The sequence below is a fragment of the Caloenas nicobarica genome, chromosome 23 (assembly GCF_036013445.1).
Source record: "Caloenas nicobarica isolate bCalNic1 chromosome 23, bCalNic1.hap1, whole genome shotgun sequence".
Classification (NCBI taxonomy): Eukaryota; Metazoa; Chordata; class Aves; order Columbiformes; family Columbidae; genus Caloenas; species Caloenas nicobarica.
The window spans coordinates 5,140,748-5,165,041 of NC_088267.1; the positions used below are offsets into that span (position 1 = coordinate 5,140,748).

The 24,294-nt window shown below is 47.4% G+C and overlaps 3 protein-coding genes across 3 annotated transcripts in view; 1 reads left to right on the forward strand and 2 right to left on the reverse strand.

The window, feature by feature from the left end:
* Positions 1-938: 938 nt before the first annotated feature.
* Positions 939-7,400, reverse strand: IL22RA1 (interleukin 22 receptor subunit alpha 1). The gene is made up of 7 exons (XM_065650499.1): positions 7,358-7,400; positions 5,063-5,195; positions 4,285-4,463; positions 3,520-3,704; positions 2,915-3,050; positions 2,551-2,672; positions 939-1,958 (listed from the first exon to the last, which is right to left on the reverse strand). The coding sequence occupies exons 1-7, from the start codon at positions 7,398-7,400 to the stop codon at positions 939-941; spliced, it is 1,818 nt and encodes a 605-aa protein (XP_065506571.1).
* A 3,052-nt stretch (positions 7,401-10,452) lies between these two features.
* IFNLR1 (interferon lambda receptor 1) lies at positions 10,453-14,605 on the reverse strand. Its single transcript, XM_065650500.1, has 7 exons — positions 14,479-14,605; positions 13,775-13,898; positions 13,403-13,584; positions 12,893-13,035; positions 12,222-12,378; positions 11,580-11,707; positions 10,453-11,367 (listed from the first exon to the last, which is right to left on the reverse strand). Exons 1-7 carry the CDS (start codon positions 14,534-14,536, stop codon positions 10,453-10,455), a joined length of 1,707 nt encoding a protein of 568 aa, XP_065506572.1. The 5' UTR covers positions 14,537-14,605.
* Positions 13,424-24,294, forward strand: part of GRHL3 (grainyhead like transcription factor 3) — a 60,372-nt gene continuing 49,501 nt past the window's right edge. The window contains exons 1-2 of the mRNA XM_065650498.1: positions 13,424-13,527; positions 14,425-14,528. The gene's annotated coding sequence lies outside the window, so the exon portion shown is untranslated. The remainder of the gene's footprint in view (positions 13,528-14,424; positions 14,529-24,294) is intronic.

Consider the following 24,294-nt stretch of genomic DNA (forward strand, 5'->3'; position numbering starts at 1 on the left):
CACCTGAGTGTGCTCATGGTGAGAACAGCTGAGTTTTGCTTCTGGTCGGCCTTTCCCTGGCACTGCTCCTCAAGCAAGTACTTCCCCATACCATTCAAAGCCTCGCTTATTCCTAGAACTGGTTTCAGTTCTCTAAAACTGATGACATCAGACACTCGCACTTTTTCACCACACCAGTGGAATGCAGCAGGCTGAACTGTGCTTTTGTCTTAATGAAAAATAATTGCCTCCTCTGTCCTCCAAATAACTACCATTTAGCTTGCTTTTGGTGAAGGTGCAGTGCTAAAGGAGTTTGGCTCTCGGTTGACGTTGGGTTTGGTTCATTGCAAGGCTTTATCTTTCTACAGGCATTAAAGAGCACAGGACAGGGCACATGTGGGTTCACAGAATTGCTGCAGCAGGAGCTGTTAGCACAGTTTCGATGACTGTTCTAAAGGCAAAGTCCATTGCATGGGAGTAGACTGTTGTTTTGCATGAATCATATACCCAAGGGTAGAACACCAATATATATTTAATTATTTTACCGTACCCTGATACAATTAATTCTTTTAGGTTTGCATGCATCTGCACCTGAATTTCTTTAAAGGATGGACATACCTTGGACCTGGATCTTTGGTGTTGGTAAAGAGCAAATACAGTTGCTGTTGTGAATTTTGCTGAATTTTCAGAAAACTGAATCTGGAATTTGAACTTGAATCTTAGCTTTTGAAGTAGTCTAGTTCGTAATAAATCTGAAGAATATGCAAGAAATAAAGGCCTATTATTTAAGTGCAAAGTATACCAAGAGGTAACTATCAGGGAAGGTACCCGTCTCCGCGATAGAACGACTCTTCATCCACCCAAGATTCGCTGGGTTTATTTGCATCGCAGTGTTTGCCAGGTAGGCTACTGTTTCATGCAAACAAACCTAATCTGGATTTTAATATCATTAAGTCATCCTAATAAAATTCTGTGTTTTCCTCCTGATCCCACAGTACTTTTAAGTCCAGGTCTTTGAACAGCATGGTGAGAGGAGTGCCGATGTCCCGCTCTGAGACAGTGTCTTGGGACACAACGTTACTCAGTTTTGTGCAGCTTAGCCCCTGTGCTGCTGTTAACATTTCTGTTTCTTGAGTCTCTGGAAACAGCAACGGATTTGCAGAATGTGAGAATGAATCTGGCAACATCCAGCGCTCTGTGTTGTTCTCCCCAGGGAGGTTGTTACCGATACGGACTGAGAGGAGCAGGGCTGCTGGCGGAGGCGACAGCGATTCCTCCTCTGCAACACGCTCTGTGTCCGCAGACAGTAAGAGCGGCAGTTCTGCTGTCTGTTTTCTGTAGCATCCTCCGTGTTCCAGCACAGGCGGTGCCAGCTGTGTTACATACGCTTTACCTTCCACCCCGTCAGTCCGCAGCAGCAGTTGCTGCGTTTGCTCCGGGCTCCCCTGTAAGAGACCAGACTCTTTTGTGTCACTGCTGCTCCATGATGCCAAGTTTGGCCTCTGTTCTTTATAATTCCAGTGGCTGCAGTTCTCACCCAGCATCTCCATTATGAGCTTTCCACCACCAAAACTATCAGGAGAAACTTCCTTTAGCGTTTGTTTTGGCTGCAAATTCTTCTTGTCGACATGATCTGTGCCTTTGATGCACACCCCGTAGGTTAGGGGCAGCATTTTGCTGGACGGGGCAACGGGAACATTTTGCTCAACGATTTGAGGAGCGTAACCCGCCGGAGCTGTGCTTGCCAAGCAGGGTGGCTGGGTGGAAAGCTGGAGCGTGGGCACATCCCTGTGCTGCTCATGGGCAGCTTCTGGCGGACGGAAAGTCCACCGTGGCTCCAACGCTCTGTCCAAGTATTGGCTGATCTGTGGTAACTGCACGTCAGGGATGAGAAGGGAAGGTCTGGTTAAATTAATGGGCTTTATAATATGTTCCACTGTCAGCGTAAGAGGCTGGAACGATGAAATCCCTCTGAAGTCCTGTGGAAGTAGATAGACAAATGTGAATTAATAATGACAAGCTGTGACTTTGAAGGTTTGCTTTAAGTTCTTTAAAATTTTCTTTGGAGAAATATCAGTAAAAGTCAGTAATGACCAACAGGGATCTGGTCTGTTGACAAAAGAACTTTTTTTTGCTTTTCCTGGGCAATGACTCTTCAAAGGAATACAGATGTCTCTCATTATACATCAGGGCAACTGTGCAATCCTAAAATATGTAAATTAAATTGCCAGTGGGTCACTTAAAAATTGGGAATAAAAATCTGTGATTTTGGGAGCTGTGTAGAGCTCTGCTCTCCTCTAGGGACAATACACCCAGTTTATTTCCTTTAATAGAATAACCAAGATTCTTCAAATCTTCAGCTATCTTTGCTGTCTTATTTTACAACTCCCTGTAACAAATTTTCTCTACCTGTGACAGGATGACCAGATGTAAACTGCCAGTGGTCTGCAGCGATTGCCGACACTGTGCTCGTCTCCTCACTCATCCCCCTCAATTAGCAATGCTTTTTAGGTGCACGCACATAATTCCAAGCCTTTTAAAGATTTGCTGCAGAGGTTTAGGAGCACTTACCAAAGACATAGGCTGCGCACTGTGTTGCTTGACGTACTTATAGATCCCATAGCTAATTGCAGCAAACACCAGCCCGGCACAGAACGCGAGCGCCACGAAGCAGTAGAGAAGCCACGTCTTGTCTGGTTAGTGGGGAAGAGAACAAGTGGAAAATGGAGCTTCAGAGAGTTGGACCAGAAAAACTGTGTGGGATTAGGTAAATTATGTTATAGGTCTAGTCTCATTTGACTAGATTTTTAAATTAGGAAAGTCGGTGTTGCTTTGATATCTTTAGCAAGACTGTGTTGGTTTATACCAGCTGAAAATCAGTCTCTTGTGTAGCCAGTATCCCAGACTGGTAAATGAGCAGAGTGAACAGCCTCACCTGCCAGCGTTTTAACCCAGAACACTTGGGCTTTGCTGCTTCTCTGGAGGAGGTTTATGTACACTGTGCCATTGTATTCCGTGTCTGGGTCCAAGTTGGAAACTTCAAATTCTTTGTTGTGCTCATTCTTTGTCCACTATTTCAAATAAAGGCAAATTCTGTATTTTAGAAAGATTACATGCATACAGTTTCTTCAAATTAGATTGCAAAATTCAGCATAAAATTTTATTTACTAATAAGGTGTTACAGGACTATAAGAATTCTTCATGTATGGAATTCTAAAGATACAATTTGCTTTCTACTATTACTATATTTAATTTTTGCATTTCATTTCCTTAAGACTTGAGCTAATTAAGTCATTCTTTTTTTTAGTCACCAGCAGTTTAACATTTTGCTATTTATACATTTCCCTGGGAAACTCCAGTTTCTTTTCCATAATTTTAGAGGAATTCTTAAAGTTCCTCTCATCTACTGAGAGTCAAAGACTCCGAAACTTTCTCTTGTACCTCAGAAATCTCATCCGTCACTTATAAGCTCTGGTGTCCTTCTCCATCTTATGCAAAGTGTGACTCACAAAAGTCAGCGGGCCTGAGGTTGTGCTTTACCTTTTGCTGTGTCCTTCGGTTGAATATTGTTAAGTGATAATCAACAGCCCCAAATTTGCTACAAATGTCCTCTACAGTTAGCTGGTGGTCATCCTCACCTCTCAGGGGGGTGTAGGGGGGCTGGATAAGGATCTTTATGGACCGTACATAAGGAATATACTCCACTGCTGGTGCTCCAATAACAGCTGGAAAAGACAGAACAGGAAGCGTGAGCTGTTAAGATTAAAGTTGATACTTTACCAGGTCATCTTATACACATCTTATGCACACAGCCACCTTGAAATACTCACAAATGTGCAGGGGGAAAATTTCCACCTTGAAATATTGACAACTGTGCAAGGGGAAAATTTCCACCTTGAAATACTGACAAATGTGCAGGGGGAAAATTTACACCTTGAATTATTGACAAATGTGCAGTGGGAAAATTTTAGTCACAGAGCTGTTGAGAGAATTGGCAAAGGCCATGTTGTGTATTTGCATGAGAGCTCACTGAGGGGTTGGGAACATTAAATATCCATTGGCCTGGCTGCTTATCCTCATTTTCAGGAGTTTGCATTTCATGGCTTCTGTGACTGTGTTACTGACTGTCCTCAAGCTGCCCAGCATGTCCCTTGCCCATCTTCAGGCCTTCACCCCCATTCCTGTCCAGACCGGAGTCTTGCAATACTGCTTGCAATTTCGAAGAAATACTGTCCTAAACATCAGTGAGAGCTGGAACGAATCCCCAGCGAGCAGGATCTGACGGATTTCAGCAGCCATACGTACTCTCTTTTCTGGGTTCAAATCTTTCTGAGCGCACCCAGCTGGAGGAGCAGCCGTCACCCCTGGCCCTCACCCTGGCGTAGTAATGCTCCGTGAAGTTTTCCGTTTCACGGGTGAGGTTGCAGAAACGCTGCGTGATACTCTGGCACTCCTGCTTGTTAAGCCAGGATTTTTCTCCATACCTTAGGACAAAAAAAAAAACCCAACCTTTTAGTCTGTTTGGTAGAACAGATGCAATACCACCCTTCTCCAAAATGATCCAAACAGGCCGTTTTGCCAACTCTTAGTAGATTTTAAAAGCATTATTGCAATTAGCAGGTGGCAGGGAGTGTAATAGCCGGGGTTCTTTGCTCAGCTCTGACTCTGAATGGTTGCACACAAGTTCACTGCAGTTTGCAGACTTACCCGAAGGCCACAGAGCTATTGTGTAGCATTAGTTTGATTTCTTGCAGCTCTAGTGACTGAACCAGAGGAAGGCAATCACTCTTACCTGTATTTACAGATGAGGAAACTGCAGAATAGAGAGAAGGAAGTTGCTGAAGGCAAAGGGTAGCTCAGTAATGGAGTAAAGCTGGCAACCCAAGGTGTGAAAGTATTTGCTTAACTGAGCACCAGTTTAATCCTGTCCTTCACCGAGTTCTTGTCTAAGCAGAAGCATTTCCATAACAGTAGAAAAAGCAACAGAAACAGCAAAATCTACTTTTCTTTCTTGGCCCTTCTTTCTCTGCGAACAGTGGCCCTGGGAACAACAGAACTCCAAACAGAAGCAAACTTCACATACTGTTTATACTGGACATCAAATACAGCGCCAGGGGGAATGTCTGCTTCAGTTTCCCATGTCAGGATGTTCTCAAAGTTTGTAGAAGAAAATGCTGCACGTTTCAGACATGCTGACCTCTCTGCAGTCACAATGCCTAGAGGAGCAAAGAAACTGGTATTAAAATGTATATTCTGGCATCTCAGCCCCGGGATGAATATGAGTCCAATGCTGCTCGGCCTTTCAGTGAACAGCAATATCAGGCGTCCCAGTTCCAGTTTGCTAGAGATGGGCTGCAAGGCAGAGGCTTGGACAGAACAGGAATTCAAACCACGCACACATCATTGTGTACAGCTTGCAGATTGTTGACTCATCCCGAAGAAATGTAAGTCAGATACTTTTACAGAAAGACTTCAGAAACTCAGAGTCAGAAGGAGAATCTTTGAGTTCCTTACCAGGTGTCTTTTAGAGCAGTTAAATGGCTGGAAAACAACTGGTTTTCAGGGCTAGATTCATATCTATGAATCATAGAATCATAGAACAGAATGTCTCTGCTTTCTGCCCATACTCAGGGAAGTCACATTCTGCAATCAGTTCACATCGCTGAAGATGTGACTGCCCTTCACCTCTCCTGCTCCTTTTTTTATCGGATGGAGCCTGCCGGTGCAGGGCGACATGCAAAGAGCTGATGCCCGGACTCTGCTCTGGGTGTGCCCGGGTGAGAACAAACAGCTGCGCTCCCTGCTCGCTGGCCCCTGTGCCTCTTCCTGCAGAGCACGGCGTCCGGCCTTGGGACGCAGAAATACTGCTTGGCCCTGACAAATGTCACCTGTCTGAGCTGCCTCTCAGAGCAGAACAGCACCCAGTCCACCTGCAGCAAACATTCGGAGCAGGCGCTGCAGAACAATCTCCTAGAGACTTTGGGCTCTCCGCTGTCATGAGAATACACAGGGCAAAAGTTTCTCAAGGCTGATTGGCAAGACATTCTAACTTGGGGAGTAACCTTCAGAATCGATAAGCTCTGTAAATTCAAATTATAGACATGCCCTCAAAGGTAGATAATTTATACATTACTCAACTCTTGGTTTGCAGTATTGGTAAACACCTTGAACTTGCATGAGATTCAGCCTGCACCTGCTGAAAATGAATAGTCCCATTATGGTGCTTGTAAGTATACACTCAAACTCAGTGAGTCCACGACATGAACAAATGATGTGATAAGGAAATGCAAGCAGGACAGTTTTACAGATGGGAAAACTGAGGACCAGAAAGGGGGTGACTTGGCCAAGATCAGGGACTAAACCACATCAGTTCCCAGATCTTCGCCCTGAGCTTTCCCTCCAGCTGCCTCCAAGGAGGAGAACCGAGCGTCAGCAGTTCCAACTAGTGTGCTGTACAGGGGGAGGATTAGGCGTAAAGACATAGATCCGGCGCTCAAGCTTGTTGTGTGTGGCATTTTGGCAGGAAAGCAACACAGAAATGGGCTGAAGTCTGGTCCAAATTTTGTCCTGACCTCATCTGCAGCTCAACACTTGGCTGGGCACAATCTTCCTGGTGTGGCACAAACGCAGCAGTCGGTACAAAGCGGGTGGGTTTCCCTGTCTGGGCACCGTGAAAACTGAGTCACCAATACTCTGATCATATCAGAAGTAGGAACCCTCTTGTCTTCCCACATCTATCCATACTAAAACAGAGTTATGCAAAGCAGCGTAACGTAAACCCAGTCAAGTGTGGGCAGGGAAAACCAGGATATTTCACAGTGTGAAAGTCCCTCTGTTACAGAATTTTCTGAAGGCGCCTTCCCTACAAAATAAGATCACGGATACAAAAGCAGATGAATAAGGTTGCTTGCTGAAAAGCTGGCATTTGAAAACATAACAAGTTTCACCCAGGAGTGAATTTGCTGCATCTGGAGTTGGATTAAATGGATTTTAGGGACACATTATTTGTTTGTACCTCTTTTAAAATCAGGGCTGTTCTTGTATTCATTTGTGTCTCCGCTTAAGACACAGGGGGCTGATGGAAAGCCCCCTGAAGCCAATGAGTATCCTTTACTCCTGTAGGATCTGGGTTGTAACACACCAGGGGCAAACGGTTTGAAGTCTTTTCTTTTCCATACTAATCCTTAAAGCACTGAGCACACCAGCAGTACTTTGAAAATATTGAAAGGAGAGAGCGACACAGAGAACTTTTGAACACCCTCAGACAAGAGCTCATTCTCCAGGTCTTTCAATAAATACAACTGAATTACCTTCCGCACTACAGGATCAAACAGAAACAACCACGACCAGTGACAGAGAAGGAGAAATCAGCACTTACCGACCACTGAAAATACAGCCAAGATGATCAGAAATTGCTTCATGAATAACTACGCGAGCTGGGCTGGGAGAGCAGGCGGTCGATCCTGCATGCAGGTGAATCACCTTTTACAGGAGCTAAGCTCTTGTTTGTGAGGCCAGGTTGCATTTGTTACCCAGTAACAGGCTGCAGAGCTCCTGTCCCGCCTGCGTTGGGCTCTGAGATCACCAGCTACAGATCTGCGCGCATGTGTGAGAGAGAACATGAAAGTAACTCCAATTGCACCTCTCCCTGCGGAGCCTGCACACCTGCCCAGACAAAGGTGCGTGAGCCAGAGCCTGAGAAAATCCCCAGGTTTTGAAAGAGCGCCAAACACCATTTTGCCGATAAAAAACTTCCTGCCCAAAAGCCCTCACCGAGCTTTCTCAGTTTTAGCGCTTGCTTTTCTGGTCGGGTAACTTTGACTCGTTAAAACTCTAGAAATTCAGACTTGTGGCTGTGCATCTACTTGGCTTTATAACCACTGCAAGCAAGACATCCATTTTCTTAAGAAATACTGTGGAATATTTTCTTAAATGAAAGTCAGACAAGTCACTAGTTCTTAAGCTCTTGTGTCGTTCACACTGGGCATGTATGGGAGCCAAATGGCTTCGCGTAGCTCTGAGCAGGAGCACGTGCTGCCCCGTGGCTTTTCGCAGAGGCTGCTGGAGACCTACAGTTTATTTTTGTGGCTGCCGACAATATAAGGCTCTGTTCTGGGTACTGCGAATGCCACATGGTAAGAACTGGGAGTTCGTATGAAATCTAACCAAGAAAAAGATACAGTTCCTGTTGCGTAGCGTTCTTAGTTTTTTAGGCTGTTAAGTTAATTTGCAGGCTTTTCACAAAAGAGTGAGAGGCATTTCCTTCTTTGGTCAAAAGTGAAAAATAATTGCTTGTTTCCAGGAGATGCAGATTTAGAACCACCAGATGTGTATAACCCCTGAAGAGCTGGCACAGCTGCATGCTGCTCATTTTACCCAAGATGTCCTAAGCGGGGAAAACTTCACCTGCACAACCTGCATTTGAGGCTTAGGAAACTCCCTTAGCCCCTGCTTTTGGATTGTTGTGGTACAGCTGTTCCCTGGCACAGGCTGGGTGATTTCTCTGGCTGATTCCTCCGGCTGATTTCTCCAGCCCATTCCTTCCCCATGGCCACAACTGCACAAACTGGGGAAGACCTGCCCTCAGTCCTCAGGTTTGCTGAGGACTAACTGGACCATTGCATAAAGCCGAGGTTCCACCAGAGCAAACCCAACTGGACTGTCCTTCCGAGAACCATTATCGCTTTAGCCCCAGAAATGCTTCTAACAGAAATATCTGCCCTAAACCTCTGGCCGTCCCTGACACTTTTGCACTGAAAAGCAGGTCTCAGGCGTTGGTGAAAGAACGAGGAGGAGCGGGACGCAGCCCCAGCAGCACAGCTCACCTCTCCTCCAGCTCCCAGCCCAAGAAAAGCCGGACAATACAAAGAACTGATCCCAGGCCCTGTTCGCAGAGCTGTGACATGTCAAAATAATTTCGTAGAGGTTGCGCAACTTCTGAGCTTCCTGTAACTCAAAGCCTGGGGGGTTTTCCTGGATTGCACAAAAAAATGGGTGGCGATTGTATTTGGATGATCTGTGTCTTTCTAAATGAACGGGAGGGATTAAACTGCAGGATGTACCTAAGGACGCTTTGCAGAGAACAGGTAGAAAAAAAAAAAGGAAAATTCTAGTTGATGAATCTTTTCTCCCACCTCCCCTCTTTACTTTAATTCAGGACGTTGATGAGTCCGTCTTGCTTTCCTCTTTCGAAGCAATTCCCAACCCCTCCTCTCACCCCCTGCCTCTTCCTAATATTGTTCTTCTGAGTCTCTGAAGGCGTCAGCTTTAATACCCTCCATCTACATCCTCCCCTCATCTGAGACAACTCTCTGTTGTGTGTCTGCCTCTTTAATTTGACACTTTGCTTTTCTGCGTGCCTTTTTACTGGAATAAAATGTGAGGCTATGTTTCTATGAGATGTGAAGAGCGCAAATTAAAAATACACTGAAAAGGTCAGTATTGCCCAGTCAAGGGAGGATTTGTCTCCTGTGCCTTTCGCTGCAGGACTTCTGGTTTCATTCTTTGCTCAGAGATGGTCATAGTCCTGGTCTTTCAGGGCCCCAGAGAGTGACCTAGCTGGGAAGTCTCATAGGATTGCACTCAAACCAAAGCATCAGGAATGGGAAGCCCATGTTTTAAAATGTAATGTTTTTCAGGATGAGCTGCAGTCACCCTTTCTGGTTCTGGGAAACCTAAAAACACACACACATGGAGTTATATATGAAAATATTATTGCGTCTGCATAAAGCAGCTCTCAAACATTCTGCACAGCAGGGAGAAATTCAGCTTCAATAAGTACACTTGTATAAAACCAAAAATAAATAAATAAGCAGACACGCCACACATTTATCACAGAAGGTGATCTCTGTGGGTTGAGATCTTTTCATCCCGCAAAAGCGAAGGTTGTTAAATGTCTCTGTGCGGCACTTCCCGTCAAGCAGGGGCGCAGTTTTGTAGCTTCAGAGAAGCAAATGTAACGTTAGCGGTTCATGCTGGCTCAAAACCAGCAGGCAGGCACAACGCTCACGTTTTCGGAACCCAGCCGATGGTTTCACACGGGTCCGGGTTGCGGTTTTGCTGTTTCAGAAGTGGGTTTGCCTTTCATAACTCGCATGGAAAAGTGACTTTGTTCTCATGTCCTGGGTGGACACAGGGCGCTGTGTGTTTGCTGGGTGACACCGGTGGCGTCACCGTGTGTCTCACCCTTGGCCGCATTTGAATTGCGTGTCTCATACCCGAACCGTAACACCTTATCACAGCTGCCCCTGTGCAGAGGGACGGTGAACATGCCTTAGTTACTTAGCAGTAAAAATACACCTTTTATGTCCCGAAAGCCCTATACCTTGATAGGCCAGACATCAGTGGAAAAACTGTCCAGGTAGATAAATACAAAAAGCACCACTATCAGTTATTTGTCCTTGTTTTGGTATCCTAGTGTGGATATCTGGAGCTCTCTAGCGTTTTCCAGGCACAGCACAGAACTAGGGCACTCTAGCTCCTCCCCAGGTAATGTGCGTGCTCGTAGCCTTTGAATTTAAACTTTTGATCGTATTTTTCTTTCATATTTGAGGTTTCAAATGCGTCGCTTAGCACCGTGGGTGCGGGAGGTGTCCCGTCTGTAGAATTATCACTATCACAGTCGCTTGCGATCCCTTCATCTTCTGCCAGTTGTGATGTCTGAAAGGAAATAAGCTGCTGGGTGCTGGGATCCTCCCTGAGCTGCGATATCTCTCCAATCTGGACCTGCGGATCCAGTATGGATTTCTGGTAACACCTGGTGAAACGATGAGCATTCCTGTGCAGGTAGTGCCCCTTGGCTGGAGGTTTGGCACAGGTCCCCTCCGCCGCTGTCTGAAGAGGGGTCATTTCCAGGCGTTCGACCCTGTCTGTGTCCTGCTGTCCGTGTTCCCTGGGACCTGGGAATCTCACATCAGTGAGGGATATTCTTCCCAAAGAGGAGCTGCGAGAAAGGGACGCCGTCTCCATTCCTTGGGATCCAGAGGTGTCCACCTCATTCTTCCTCATTGGAAAGAAGGAGAAGCCCAAGGTGTTCAGGTCAAGCACAGACTCACTGTCCACAGAGAGACCTCCAGATCCTGAGTCCGAGCCAGTTTCCTCCTGAGCTGTTCTGGATGGTTCACAGTTGAGGTGTCTCTTTGGAAACCGAGGCATTTCGGTGTATGGGATGAAAGTACTGCTGTCCTCTTCCTCCTCCTCCTCTGATGATGATGACGATGATGATGAGAGGAAAGAAGCCATCCATGGTGGGTTGTTTCTTGCTGAAGTTTTGTTTGTCTTCCTTTGGGACACTGGCTGCTCTGTGCAGATAAGGTAGTCCGTGAAGAATTCCTTTTCGCTGGGCTCACAGTGAAAGGCTGCTCCAGCAGCTTTTAAATGAGAGAAATCCTACCAAGGAAGAGAAACAAGCCACAGATCAGTGAGTTCCTGATGCTTTTTAAAGAAAGGTTTGGCTATAGGACATGCCGGAATGAAAGCTGATTTATCGTGGGACTTGTGGATGCAGAACTGAGAAGCGCAGAACTGCCCCATTCCACCCCAGTTACCCTCTGAAAATCAGCAAGACCGGGTCAGGAGGGGACGCAGCGTTTGGGCTGTACCAGAGCGTGAGGCATCATCTTCTGCTCCGCATCTTGTTTCAGCCAGCAGACGATGAAGGCGCTTGTGAGAAACACCATGAGGACAAACACAGGGATCATGGCAGGAAACGGGAACCTCCATTCCATGGCTGAAAAAGAAAAAGGCAAAAATCATCTCCTGTTGGGAGTATATTTTGTACTAATAAAGGGCTTTTATACTCAGCTTCTCTTTCAGAAACCTTGGGAAACGTTAGGCTCCAGATCCTTATTTTACAAATGCAGAGAAAGGACAGCAGACTTGCCTGAGGTCAGATGCTAAGTCAGAGTCACAGACAGAAATTAATGTTGATACCAGCCAGTGCTTTACTTGGAGCAGGTAGAAAATGAGGCCTTATTAATATAATTTTCAGGATAAATTTGAATATTACCAACATTTTATTGTAAGCATAACCCAAGTACAGTATTTCCAGATTTTCAGAATGTATATCAAGGTTGGATTTTTTAATAAAAATGTTTCTACAGAAGGCAGAAACTTTCACTACAAAATCCAACCAGTCCATTAAACAGGAAGCCCTTTTTTTTGGTTGAAAAGCCAATTTTGGTGGAAATCTTTGACTTGCCCTAATCCCATTCGATGTCTCACCACATCCTTTTCTCCCATACCTTTGTGGTTTAACAGTACACACACTGGTTGAGAGAATGGGCTGTGCTTGAATTCAATGCTTTCGTAGGAAGATCTGGCACTCAAGCAGTAGTTGCCTCTCAGCGCAGTGGTGTCAATAGCCACCGTCTCCGTCCTAAATTTTCTTTCGTATGTCTTCTGTTTAGAAACAAAAAGAACAGAGGGTTGGGAGGATGATTCTTGCATTATTTGGGTTGTTTCTCCGCCTTTTTAGCTCATAATTTTCATCACCGTGTGGCTGTGGTGGCTGGAAGGTGCATGGAGAGGCTCTTCGTGTCTTGCTGCTGTTTGTAGCAAGAACCTCTGAGGGTGTCTGGATTCTGGGCTGGGATTTCCAGCTGGTGCCGTGCTCTGTGCTACCACAGACGCTGTTAACTGTACCCAAACAGGTTGTTTGAAACCTCAGGTATTGCCTTATTGTACTGACTATACCGTAACCTCCCCATCACATCTTCCTGATAAAAACAGGAATAGAACAGGAAAGGGAACTACCAATAAAATAAGGATGCTCTGGCTTTGGTTTAACTCCAGTTTGGTCATTTCATTTTCTCCAGACCCTGGATCTCATCCCTCCCTGCCCAGAAATTTTAAGCCCCCGTTTAACGGGGTTTTAATTCCCCCGTTTCATCTAAGAAGTGCCGCTTTTACCGACCTTGTCTTCAGATCCGGCTTCCCAAAGGTTCAGGTCATACGTCCAGGAGAAACTCTCCACGCAGGCGGCCAAAGGGAAGGAGGCGTTCACGCGGATGAAGTTCTCCTTGATGTTCACATTTAGCACGGGGGGAGCCAGTTCCACTGTAATTAAGTGACCAGACATAAGAATAGTGCTTGTTTGTCCCGTAGCTTCACAGAAGTTCTGCTTTTCTGTGTTCTGTTATCTTGTGAGAGACGTGAAGGAAGGAGGAAGGCAAAGAAATACCTCATTTTTGTCTAACATACCCCCACTGGAATGTGGAAAGCTTGAAGCCACTTTGCTCACCTAGAGCACTGATGAACAAATTCTGACACTTGCTACAAAATTTATTTTCAAATAATCACGGCTTATTGTTGTTTGCGCTCACTCAGATCCCTGTCGTTCATAAAGCCGCTCGTTACTGTTTCCTTGGTGTGTGATCTGCTCGTTTGCTCGTGCCAACACTGCTGTAACCCACCAGACACTCACCATCCAGATGGTATTCCTTGAACTGCGATTCTACCCACGGCGACTGGAGCCGTCCAGAAACAGCTTTTACTCGAGCCCGCGCTTTAACGAAGAGGTTGGGAAGCACACAAGTCAGATTGCAAGAGGTACGGCGAATGTTTTTGCAATGAGGAACCTTTATCCATTTGTCCATGAGGTCCTGGCTAAAAGGAGAAACAAGAACACCGTAATATTAAACACACTGTTTTATTAGAATTTATGGAGCAAGAGAAGGAAGTGTTTTGGAGGATGGGTACCGAATCTTGCTCAGAGTTTGGTTTTAGTGATAATGACCTGGATTAATATACATGCCCAGATGTTTGCCCTGTGCCACACTTGCAATCCAGCACTTACCTTTCGTACCTCACAGTGTACGTCACATCTGGTGGGGAACCTTCTCCCGGCGCCCATGTCAAAATCAGGTCAAAATCTTTTGACAGTAGAGTAACATCTTGAGGAGGAGGGAGTTGAATACGACCTAATTGAAAGGGAAAAATCACGTGAATGATTGAAAATATCTTTGGAGATAGGAAATAGGTTTCCAAATTTGGGGCGGAGCAGCTCAGTTCATCTAAGGCTGGAAATTAGCTATGGAAGCAGGTATGTCTGTGATGTTGCATGTTTTCCTCATCTCTTGTAAAACATCTTCATGTAAACAGCTTTTAGTTCGGACCTACACTTGTGTGAACCATCCTTTCCAGCAAGTGTTGTGGCTTCCTTTGTGTTTTCACTGGATTTCACAGCCCGTCTCCCTGCGCTCCCACCTCCCCCTACTGATCCCACCCCAGTTCTGCAGAGTCAGATCCCACCACAGTGCAGCATGCAGCTTTTCCTGGCACTTACTGTTTCTGGTGGGTAAATACGTACATTGCCAGCCTTCAACAGCACACATTCTATAGACATTTGAAATTGCCACTTCTTTGCAGTGGAATATATCACTTTATGCGAATCGTTCCCATTTAAACTGCTTAAAATTTACCTATGTGTGTCTTTTCCTCCTACAGGCAAAGCCACATACCACAGCAAAATGAAAAGTGACAGAGACAGCTTTACTGTACCTGTGGCCGGCTGCAGGAAGCACAGTGCCGTCAGGACTCCCACTCTCCAGGTACACATGCCGAAGCACAACTTTTCCACTTGTAATATGTTTCTTTTCTTGCTACCTTTTCGTCATGTTGGGTTGTTTTCGCATTAAGTTGTATGAATTACGGAGGAGCGTGCAGTTCCTGAGCTGCGCACACGCACACGGTCTCACTTCCTGGTACAGCCCAAATAAAGCGCTGCACATTGGATGGGGGAAGGAGCAGATGGGAGAGCGAGTGCTCTTGATGAAAGCAAAAATGTCCTAAAGGTTGCAGCACTGCGCCCTCCAATGTAATGTAATTTCTCTCTGTCCCAGGCCACATGCAAAAGGAACACACTAAAACAGTGCGAGCCTTATCTTGAGAGGCACCTCGCTCAAAAATTGACCTTTGGAATTTACCTGTGTGGCTGTGAAATAGTAATAGGAATCAAATAAGGTTTTACTGCATGAGCTATCTAATAAAAACCTAGCAATAATAAAAAACAGTAGTCAATCAGGAGTATGTGATATTATGATAGCCTTCTATTTACAAGAGACCAAGGATTTTCTTTTCATTTATGTTACCAGGTTAAGAATGTTTTTCAGAAGTTAAGGAATTGCCCCACTTTACAGATGGGGGAAGTAAAGTGCAGAATGAGAGAGGGATCTGCCCTGTACACGGTGTGAGCAAATGAAAGGACCTGGATCCTGGTGATAAATCCTGTGCTTTTACTGAGTGCCAGTGCTGCGATTTCCTTATATCATAGCTACTACTTTTTGATTATTTATTACCCACCTAAAAATATCAGCCAAGATCAGAACCAGTTGCCAGGACTGTGCCAACACACGGATGGTTCTTGGCCCCTGCGCTGCCGCATCGATGGGCACGTTGGCTGTTGGCCTTGACATTTACAGCTCTGAAACTCGAGGTATTTCTGTTTTCATCACATGGTACCTTTTAACTCCAGAGCTCTCCTGGAGCAAAGCTCAGTTCCAGGGTTCCTGCTGTATGTTATGGCCTCACACACCTTCCTAAAGCAAAGCGGAGTCATGGAGACCGCGGTTTTGTTGTGTGTGTGTCAGAAACACAGCAGGAAACATCCTGGTTCAGCCGTGAGCTGCGCCACCATGTGCCCAGATGTATGTGCCTGGAATAGCTGTGTCACCGCATCCTGTGCACAGAAACGGGGAAAAACCAGCACGATCAGTCGTGCTGTGTAGTTGGCACAGCTGCTCTCCTGCCCGTCCCATCACAATCGCTGCCAGGCCTGTGCCAAGAGGAAAGGAAATGGGTCAACGAGGTTACCACACAAAGATAACACCGGCATAGAGAAAAGGGGAATTTCTGGGTCTTCCCCAGGTGGAAAACTCACCAAGCCCAGCAGACAGCCCTTCGCTCTACCTGCAACTGTCACGTTCTGGGTACTGAGTGGGAGAAGAGCTGATGGAGCTGAGGTTTGTGCTGGCAAAGCTTGTACATTTGCCAGGAAGATACCAAATGCCTCGTTTACCTGAACATGGTACGATTCAAGCTGTAGGAGGAGACACAGTTACAAGTTTCTTCAATGACAACTTTCTCCAAAAATCTCCATTTCTTCTTACCATGGGCTTCTGTCAGCAGTACTTTTCTTGTTCCTTGGCTATTTTGCTCCCTCTCTTTAATTTCTATGAAGTTTCTTTTTCTCATACAAAAAGAACTATGATCCTTTATAAGGAAAAAAACAAAGCTACAGGTCTGGCGGGTCGTTGGTCTGTTCCCATTTAGCATCAAAACCGCAGAGCTGGTACCAACACACAGCTCTTATGCTTCCTGTAGCAACCTGAACAAAATAGGAAGCAATTCTAAGGCCAGTCTAATTAAGGTCTTGCTAAGAGCCCACAGGCAGCTTCTCTTAACAATGACGTGTGATTTTTAGGAAGCGTTTGCAAGGGGTGAATCTTACCATCATCATCGTTTCCCGTGAAACATCTGCCCTGAAATCTGGGCTGCACTGGATTCTGTGGTGAAACTCCCCCCGATTTTAGCAGGGGACTGAGAACCCGTCCCAGGAAAAAACAGTGAACTGTTGGCAGCAAACTGGGGCGGGGTTGGAGGGGGGAGGCCGGCGCCACGAGGTGTCGCTGCCCGTCAAACAAAATCCCCGTGTTCCTCCAGCGACAGGCTCTCATCTAGACCTATTGAAAAACCTGGCAAGCTTCACTAAAACTCCTCCCGCCCTCTGCATCTCCTCGCACCCTCCCACGCAGCGGCTGGTGTGAGTATTTCCAACAGCATCCTCTACTTTTGGGCACGGACCTGGCATCATACACAGTGACATTTTGCTCTCCTGTCCCTCTGGCCTTTGTCCCCCGTGTTGGGTGCCCAGGCGGGTGAGGGATGGGTGCCGGCAGGAGAGAGACTCATTACCTGCGCCGGGAGCCTGCGGTCGGGGGCTCTTGGCCTGCGATGACTTTATGTTTGCAGGCAGAGGCGTTTGCTGCAGCAGAGGACCCAGTTCGATAACGCCACTGGTGTCTCTCCATCACTGAGGAAATCACACCGCCCTGCCCATGTCCTCCCACTGTTTTACTCACATGGAGCACAAACGCTTCGGGACGGGGTTGTCCCTCCTTAGTGGGATGCCTCATCTGTAGGTGGCCCTTCGCATACGGCTGTAACAGCGATGATGCTCACGAACTCTCTCGATTTGCCACCTCTTGCTTCTCTGCGTGCAACAGGTGATTCAGACCGCAAGGGCAAACCCCGCAACCTTTCTTGAGTCAGACTGACTGATACCTTCCTTTCTTGAGGAGGGGCAGTGCAGGAAACACAGCCTTCATCTCGTGAGGAGGGCACACGTTGGGCTCTGGTTTGATTTCATCAAACCTTTGGAGGCAACAGGCCATGGAAAGTACTGTCATCCCAGCTCCTCCTGTTGCTCTTACCCACCCACGCAGCTGTTCTGGCAGAGCTGTGTGTGCTGCGAGCGTGGGACAACCACAGATCACCGAGCAAAACCCCATGTATTAAAAAATACATGACATTTTTGGGCTGAATGGCACAATGGGAAACAAAATCACTGATCGTAAGTGCAGCGTGCTTAACATTTCCGATGCGCTCTTACATTTCTATCACCACCATACTGTGTGAAGGATTGGCTGAACGTTTTCAGTGTTTCCTAAAATGTGAAGTAGCCTTTGGAAATAGCCTCCACATGGAGTCTTCTGCAGTTGATTTTTGTTTCGTTCTGAAATGTGAAGAGCTTTTTTGTCCCTTAATGAAACAAGGTGTTTTTGGAGAATGTTCCTATTGGAACACTGGAGAATTCCAACTCAGCATTTTTTGGGAGGTAGATTTTCAATTTCTGCAGAACAAAAATAATTTTGTAGCAGCGATCATAGTCCTGCGCTGGGTGAGGCTGCCCAGCCTAGGAGAACATTGCAGGCGGGGAGAGATGGCAGTTGTCACAAACACGCTGGACACTGAAAATCTTGGGGAATGAGAGCGACGTTTCCCAGGGCTTCTCACTGGATGATTTGAGAAATTTCTTAGAGGAACGTGATCTAGATAAAAATTATTTTTAAATTATTTTGCCTGAGATCTTGGTAAATGAGTGACTAAGACCTTTAGTCATTCCGACTCAGCTCTTTAAATCTTTTCCTTTCCTGCCATTTAATTAACTCCTCTGCTTCGCTCAGGGTGTGATGCTGCTGCTGGTTCTGGTGACACCTGCTCTCTGTGCTGCTCCCCCAGCTGAGCGTCCTGCTCACAGCTCCCAAGGCGCCCGCACCCCACGTAACATCCCTCACCGCTCCTCCAGAACGTAGCCCCGTATCCCTCCCAACACGGCCGTGTACACAGGTATTGTGCACATGGGGACTGAAGCACAGAAAAAATTACTGACTTTCCCGCAGCAGTTTAGAGACGTGAGCCCAAAGCTCGGGAGTCGGAAAATAAAGTCTTTAGGCTTAGGAGGCTACAGGCAGAGCTTCCTAGCAGAGGCGCAGTCTCCACCAGTGTGAAATTGCTTTTCTTGGCTTAACGTCTTCATTTCTGGAGGTGGTGGAGCTGATGTAACTGTGGTGGCAAACGTGTGCGATCTGGGCCTGTCTTCAGAGCTGGGCAAAGTAAAACCCCAAGGGCAGGAGAGGGATTTTTCCTTCAACATTTTTCACCACCTGTTTGGGAAATTGAATGAGTATGGCAGTGTCTGAAGAGAAAATACTCAGTAGCCCCAAACTAAACAAAAAACATCATCTGAAACTGAAAGGGAGACTTCACCCAGTTCCAAAGCTTTCCCAGGAAACCACCTTTGAGTTTTGGGGAGAACGTGCTGTTCTTCAAGGAAACCTGCGCTTAGGGGAGGGACAGAAAAATTGTGAACAACTCAAGTCACCAGTTTCGGAAACTTCCTCCCCTGTCCCGAGTTTCTCACACTGAGGGGACAAGTTTGAACCTGAGGTGCAGGGATCACTCCCTTGGACATCACTGATATTCTGGCAGTTCTTCTGCCCAACTCTCCCTCCTTTCTCCCTGCCTTATGTAGGTCTGTAGGACGAGTTGTGTGACAACAGCATTTGTACCATCCAGGAACGCGGAGTGTGGAAACAGCCACCGCCCCGCGAGCGGCTGCAGGCCTGGCTTTGGCAGAGGGTGCAAGGCACGGGCTCCGAGGGGAGGAGGTTTGTCAAAGTGACAGCCTGTGACAGCAAACACCGAGTTTCTGTCGCAGGAAGCCTGATCCTCCTTTAGTGAACTAGTTTGGTGAATTTGAACCTTCTTGCCTGTCCCTGGAGGATCTTTTTGTTGAAGGCTTAGCTCTGACCTCGTGCTAGAGGCACTTGATCTTCTGCAGCTCAGGAGGGGAAATATTTTCCTCTTTGTGCTTAGAAATGAGCCTGATGTACAGGCTGCTGAGTGTTTGGATTTGATGGAAATTATTCTGGAATATTTAGGAGACTGAATATGGGGAAATGATGGGATGAAAAAAGAACAAAATGCTATTGGGAATTAAGAGGTTAAAAAGTCTACAGAGGTGGGTGATGCCAGATGGTAAAATAAAATGCAGCAGTGTCCCCTTGACCCAGACAGGCATCTGGGCAACCTGTCACCAGGAGGAAGAGAAAAGAATGTGCTTGATTTGTTTTTCAAACTGAGTCTGAAAAGACTTAAAATGAAAAGCAAAAGCAAAAATGAAAACGTAGAATGTTCCCCATACAAGTGCTATGAATCATTTCATGTCCTTTATTTTTTCTTCTGGGGCAGGGTTTTTCAAGGAGCTCAGGGCTTCGCCTGCACGCAGCAACTGGAGCTGATACAGCTCCTGATACAGAGTCGTGATTTAAAGGAGAACACAGTAATCCCGTAAAGATGCCTGGGCCCTGTACGCCAACCTTTGTGTTCAGGGTTGTACCTGTGTCAGAGTTTCATCAGACCATTGTACTCTGACAGGGATTAAGAGTGGTTAGTCAGGGCTTTAGGAGCTGCCTAAGGAGAGCGTAGCATTTCACAGCTGTTCCGGAGCTGCACAAGCAGCGTGTAGTCACAGGTCAGAGGACTCTCCTCCCTCGTAAGCCTCGTTACCGTTAATGTTGCAGTCGGGCGGGCTGGCTGTCCCGGTGGGGCTGCCGGAGGAGGCTGCGCTGCTGCCTGGCCTGGCACAGCATGGGAGCTCAGACCAGGCCAGGGTTAGTGGCTTCACAGGCATCCCCATCCCTTCTAGATTTAGGTCCTCTGGTTCGGGTAGAACTGCTAAGACACGTCTGTACCAGGAGGGGACAACCTTCTGCTCATCTGCTCCCCTCTCCTGACCACCTCGTCCATCCTGCGCCACCCCTCACTGCTTTATCTGCAGAGGTTTTTTTCTTCCCTCAGCAAAGAGAAGCCCCTACTGAAAAGGGCACAAGCCCTTTGCTCACGGAGTGAAATCTTTCCAACAGATTCACTTGCTCACAGCAAACGAATGTGGAGAGTTGTCTCTTCCGTGCGTGTTTACAGGATGCTGAGAAGGCCTTGCCCCTGTCGTAGCAGTGGTTACTCATGCTGCAGCTCCAAGCTGACTTCATTTTTACCTTCCCTGTGACCTGCTTTTTGTGTGCAACGCCGTGGTGTGCAAACACAGCGCTGCTTTACCGAAATCCTCCCATAGCAACCCTCCCTGGGCAGCTGGCTGCGTAACGTTACTGGAAGCGTTATGGAAAGGCACCGATTCTGTCAGCTGGCAGTTCAGCTGATGCCCTGGATCCTCCACGGACCGGTGCAGGACAGGGCCAAAGTGTCGCCCCTGGTTTTAGTGGGTTGAGTTGGGACTGCCAGCAAGCAGAATCATTTTCTACCACAAATAAATTAAATACAACAGTCAAATAGATCTCAGTTAAAGTCCAGATGACAACAAAGTAGACATAGTTTGGATCCCAGCCTGAGATCAGACAGACTCTCCCTTCCCTCCGTGCTGTCCCGGGCGGTGGGACAGAGGTGTGGGATGGTGCTGATCAGCCGGGACACTCGAGCTGATGGCCTGTTTTGTGCCGCTTCTCTTGCTTTTCCTGAAACCTGTCCCTTCCCCTTTACAGTGCCTTTTTATTCATGCTGAAAGCAGTTAGGGAGCTTGCCTGGACACGCAGTAACGGCGAAACTCCAGTGCACACAGAGTAAAACATGTGCTAGCCCACAAGGTGCAGATATAACAACACGGGAACGTCCCGGGGGCACCGTGCCTCCCGAAACCCCCAGCTCTCACTGATCAGCGTGGGAAAAGCGGTGGGGACCCTGCATGTTCCAACAGAGAGAGAGACTTAATTCCAGCAACCTGTCTGTTGTACTCTGTGAGCCAAACTGTGCTTTCGGGGGTCATCCCACAGGCTCCAGCGCTTATCCCTCTTCGAGAGCGTTTCCATACTGTGTGGTACGACATCACCCTGCCTGATGTGAGAGCTTTTGAGGCCTGTGGGATGCTGGTACCCTGGCCCTGACTGGGAAACTCTCCCCTGCGTGGCAGGGATTTCTACATAACCCTTTCAAGCAAGAGTAAATTTTATCTTGCATGTATTTCTCCCAGTGGTAGAGTGAATGCATGTGCTGGGAAGGAGGAGCACGGTGTGGGGAAGCCACGTATCCGTAATTTGAACATCTTCAGCAGCAGAAGGCGAGTTATCTGCAGGAGTGGACGTGAGGGAGGCTGGGGAGCACGGAACAGCTTGAGGTGCGTTTCCACGCTCCCCGGCCAAGGCTGCGAGATGCTGTTCCCCCACAACCGCTAGTGCCAGCAGCTTCCTGGTGGGGTGGGTAGGCTTTGTTTGAATGTTTGCGATGTTTTGCATTGCAGTATTTGGATGCCAAAGCTATACAGTGCCGTAAAAGTTAATTAGCCAGATAACTAATTAAAGACTTCTCCCTTTTATTGTTGCCAACTTGCAATTCAGAAAGGGGCTTGTGTCGAAGTAAATCCAGCCACACACCCCAGTGAAAGAAGTGATAAACCATTCAAGGTCTAATTAACCATTCAAGGGACTGGTGCGGGAAAACCCCATCGTCTGGCGGGGGGAAGAGCCGTTCCCAGTCCCAGGCAGCACCCCCACAACTGACCCAGCTTTGAATGCATCTCCCAAGGGGTTCCTGCTCCAAAGGGAAGGGTGGCAGCCTGCAACGGAGCACGGAGGACAGGATTTATAGGTGCCAACAGACATTATGGTATTGGAACAGTCCCCTTGAGGGTGACACGTCCTTGGGGACCAAGGTGTGGCTTTGTGGGGCTCTGAGCTGAGGATGCACAGGAGGCTGTAAGGACACGAACTCGTGGCACTTGCTGGTGGGTGACCGGCGGTGGCTTTGCAGCTCTGCTGCTCTGCGAGAGGGTCCCCGTCTGCTGAGGGGTCTCACTGGAGCAGGGGAACATCTCACTGGACCAGCAGAAACATTGATAATCTCCACGGCCGTCGCTTTTCCGTGGGTCACTGCGTCGGAGATTCATAACATTTTTTTTTAAATCATCATCAGCAACACGTTATCATTCACACACCATACACACCAGTGGTTTAAGAGAGTGTACATCCAGTCGCTTTGGCAGTGTCCTGACCTGCCAATCGCTGGGGTCATTTTGGCCCTCGGGAATATGCAATTAGAGGGTGGAGGGTAGGAGAGCTGAGCTGAGGTTCAGGTTCTGGCCAGCAGCCAGGAGACGTGCTGTAACCCAGTGGCACCCAGCCCAGAATTTCCAGGAGGGCTGAGCTCCCATCCGAAAGGAGAGGGGCCCAGATTTCCACTGGCGCTTTGCACGTGCTGGGTGCGCACAGGGTCTGGGCTCTTGTGAAATCCCAACCCGGCTGAGGGTGGCTGAGTGTTTGAAATTCCACCGAGCGGCCCGGCCCTCCCTCCCCACTGAAAAAGAGGGGAATTGAGCAATTTTAGCAAGTGTTCCTTGTCTGGGGAGCTCACGTTCTCTGCAGGACAGACACAGGGGGTGATGCCTGGCAGAGAGTGGAGATGTTTTAGGGCTTGCAGTTTGGATGGCATGACTGCTGAGATCAGTCCACTGGCACACATTTACACCAGATGAGGATCTGGCCAGAGTCCCGATACTGGGAGAATGTGCTTCCCACCCCCACTACTATCAGGCCCAGCCCTCAGATGACAAGAAGTTAATTTAAAGGCTCAATCTCTTGTCTGAACATCTCCCTCCCTCCCCCACTCTGATGAGAGGAAAATCTTCGGAGAGCATCCAGGCGAGTGGGAAAGCTTTGGAGAGAGCTGTCTCTTGCCCTTTAGCCATCCAGAGAGGAAGAGCTCATCTGAATGAAATGAGGATCAATCAGAGAGAGGCATGGGAACAGTTGGGAGAAGGAGCCTCCAGTGATGTATATTCATGGGGGGGGAAACCTCCCCCAGACATGCAGAAGCTTTGATGAAAACTCTCCCAGCTGTGCTGAGCCTTTGAAGTGACACAGCAGAAGTGTATTCACGATTACCCGAGAGATAGAAGCAGATGAGTTCTCAATCAGCTGAATCCTTATATTTAGGATAGACTTTCAAGCTTACTTTTTATAACTCCTTCCAAAATTAATGAGAATCATCTGCACAGCACCCCATCGTTCTCTCCCCTGCTTCCTCCTCCACCCCACCCCAGATAACCTATAAAGCCAGAATCACATTCCTGGAGGGCAGGGGATGAGGTGCCCTTGGTGTTTCATGCTCCAGAAGAGTCCTGAACCATTAGCAGGAAATAAAAGGCTAATGGAAATGGGTTACTTTTTTTTTTTTTTTAACCAAAAAGGAGGTTTCTGAGATCTCCTCACATAGCTCATGTCAAAGTGCCATAGCATTTCATCAGCAGTTTGTCTTCCTCTCCAGCATTTGTCTCTATCTGCTCCCCTAATCTGAGTCTGTAAAAGCCGAGTCTAAAATCTGTTCTCTGGTTCTTGAGCCAAGCAGCATTAGAGCTGTTTTCAACTGGGAGGGACTTTGCACTGATGCGGGGTGGGAGGGATGAGTCCCCAGTGTCGCAGTGTCCAGCTGGATCACGAGCTGGTAGCATGTGCTGTCCAAGGAGCTGAACCTCATCCCTTGACTTTACATAGCACCCCAAGCCCGTGAGCTCTCTGGAAGGTTTTTTCCTGCTGGAAGGTTTCTCCACTCACAACCACAGTGGAAAGGTCAGTTCCTGCCAAAAGCTCGTTCAGCAATGCCCTATCACCCGGCCTGTGCTTACCTGAGCTGGGTGACAAGCTAAACACAAAGTGCTGAAAGTTCCTCCTATGAAAAACCTCAAGGAATATCCAGTAACCCAATCCACATGTTGTTTGTCCCTCCTGCTGTCCCCTCACTGCAGGTGGCTCC

Excerpts from the sequence above, each read along its gene's own strand:
- IL22RA1 (XM_065650499.1), bottom strand. The coding sequence starts at position 7,400 with ATGAAGCAATTTCTGATCATCTTGGCTGTATTTTCAGTGGTCG. Across the intron at positions 5,196-7,357 it reads GGCTGTATTTTCAGTGGTCG|GCATTGTGACTGCAGAGAGG; the intron begins GTAAGTGCTGAT and ends TTGCTCCTCTAG. Across the intron at positions 3,705-4,284 it reads ATTTGAACCCAGAAAAGAGA|CTGTTATTGGAGCACCAGCA; the intron begins GTACGTATGGCT and ends TGTCTTTTCCAG.
- IFNLR1 (XM_065650500.1), bottom strand. The coding sequence starts at position 14,536 with ATGTGTACCTGGAGAGTGGGAGTCCTGACGGCACTGTGCTTCCTGCAG. Across the intron at positions 13,585-13,774 it reads TACACTGTGAGGTACGAAAG|CCAGGACCTCATGGACAAAT; the intron begins GTAAGTGCTGGA and ends TTCTCCTTTTAG. Across the intron at positions 13,036-13,402 it reads CAAGGAATACCATCTGGATG|TGGAACTGGCTCCCCCCGTG; the intron begins GTGAGTGTCTGG and ends ACTTAATTACAG.